At 39.8% G+C, this 2,113-nt stretch overlaps 1 protein-coding gene across 1 annotated transcript; it reads right to left on the reverse strand.

Annotated features, from left to right (window-relative positions):
* Nucleotides 1-291: 291 nt before the first annotated feature.
* On the reverse strand, nt 292-1,247 carry LOC117566729 (trypsin beta). The gene has a single exon (XM_034246272.2). It carries the CDS (start codon nt 1,212-1,214, stop codon nt 375-377), a length of 840 nt encoding a protein of 279 aa, XP_034102163.1. The 5' UTR covers nt 1,215-1,247; the 3' UTR covers nt 292-374.
* Between the last annotated feature and the right edge of the window lie 866 nt (nt 1,248-2,113).

A 2,113-nucleotide genomic window follows, 5' to 3' on the forward strand; every position in this document is an offset into this window, starting at 1 on the left:
TATACTTTATAAAACCAAGCGGATTTAAAACAATGGTCAAGAAACATCAATTTAAAACTATCATGAAGAACGTACGATGAACGAAATTTCATTAAAAACGATGTAGATCGTTGAACAATATTCAAAAGAGAATCGAACGACCGAAAGCACTTAATATTGAAAAAAAACGAGTAAACTTATTAACTGAATTAACTTAAAACAGGCACTGTTACGTTCTCAATAAGTTGCTTGTCGTATTCATTATTAAAATATTGAATATTCATTTTTTGTTAATACAATATGTAATAACGAATTCGTTTAATTGATTTGATTTTTTTAGAATTTTAAAAATATACATTTATAATAACACAGCTTGCTTTGTTGTTCTTATCCCATCAATTCTGATTGATCCTCTGCAATCCACTCCAACCAGCTAGCAATGTATTCCATCCCCAGGCACCCACCTGAGCATCAATCCAAGTCCTGAATGAAGCCACACTCGTGTAAACACCCGGATATTCGACCTTCGCGCAACCGAGACCCCAGGAAACGATGCCGTAAAGCTTACCCTCGTTGCTGCCAGGCTGATAGCCAACCAATGGACCACCAGAGTCTCCTTGGCAACTATCATGCCCCTCGCGGCTGGCGCAGAGCATGCGCTGGGTAATAGGCAGCACTTTGGAATAAGCACTTCTGCAGGCTTTCGGCTCCACATGTGTTAGATCCACGTAACGCAGCACTGGCGATACACCCTCCTCACCCGTCTCGCTCTGCAATCCCCAGCCACTGACGTACAACGTTGTTTCAGGGGTAAGTGCATCCTGTGCCGAGGCCAAAGGCACTGCCTGCAGTTCCTCCGTGTAGTTGAGTCTGCCATTGAGCAGCAAGAGTGCCAAGTCATTATCGTGTGTCAGAGTGTCGTAGGCTCCATGACGTATGATCTGCCGCAAACTGAGCAACTCGCCACCCATCGCATGCTCCGCGGAGCCCAATCTTACGCTGTAATCGGGCTCTGACCACTCTCCCTCGAAGCAGTGGGCAGCGGTTAATATGAAGTAATCTCCGATAATGGCGCCACCGCAGATGTGCTGACCATGCAGCTGTATGGATGCTTGGTATGGGAAATTGCGTATCTCTGTCACCTGGCCACCCACAATGCGTCCATCATAATGAGGTGTTGCCCAGCTGACAGTTGCGAACAGCAAACTACTCCACACAAATGCCAATCGACTCATCTTGTGCTGTGGTTGGGTGTAGTGACAATGTCGAAGCTGAAATCAGTCCATTGCTTTTATATTGCCATGCGTTCGCTGCCTTATCAGTTACCTTATCTAGGTGTCAACAAACTTGTTGCCAGAACGCATCAGTTTTGGCAATTGTTTCAAGTTCAGTTTAAACTCGTTATCAACAACTATTTGCGTTTACTCATTTCTTTGGGTCTTCTCTTGTCTGACGTTAACCTCGTAACCTTCACTTTCACCAAATTGACACTTGTTTAATTGAAGCAAGTAACTTCGTTATGAAAATAATAAACAAGGCAACAATTTGTTGCATATTTAACTATATAATGTAGGAGTGAATTACATAATGAAAAGATAATTCAATAAACGAATGTGGGTCAGGGTCGAAGATTAAATATTTGTAAAAGTGCAATTGTAATAATTGAATAATATATGGGCAATTCTCTAGAAAGTGCAACCGGCGCCAAAAAATTCAAACTCTATAAAAGCATGTTTTCTTCACATTTGTTTATAGGGAAAATATTACATTTAACTAATATAAACGATTTTTCCATTTACTCATAACACATTTTGAAAAATTTCAATGCAAAGTCGAAGATGAGCAAAAGTTCTGTTTTGAACATTTATACTGCAAGTTTTGTTTTGATTCCTTTCCTTAAAGGGAGTCAGTATGCATTGATACCCTTAGTTTAATATCTTGTTTAATATCCAAGGAATATACAAAATATATAAAAGAAATGATGCAATAGCTAATAACGGTAAATTTCTTTTCAGCTAATCAGCTTCTATTTTTGTCGCGTGCGACAGTGAAAAACAGCATTTGTTATGAGTGCATCTAAAGTTGTTGTCCATTGAGCATGCAAAATTGTGTCCAAACACATATTTTGTTACCA

This window comes from Drosophila albomicans, chromosome 3 (assembly GCF_009650485.2).
Source record: "Drosophila albomicans strain 15112-1751.03 chromosome 3, ASM965048v2, whole genome shotgun sequence".
In the NCBI taxonomy this organism is placed as follows: domain Eukaryota; kingdom Metazoa; phylum Arthropoda; class Insecta; order Diptera; family Drosophilidae; genus Drosophila; species Drosophila albomicans.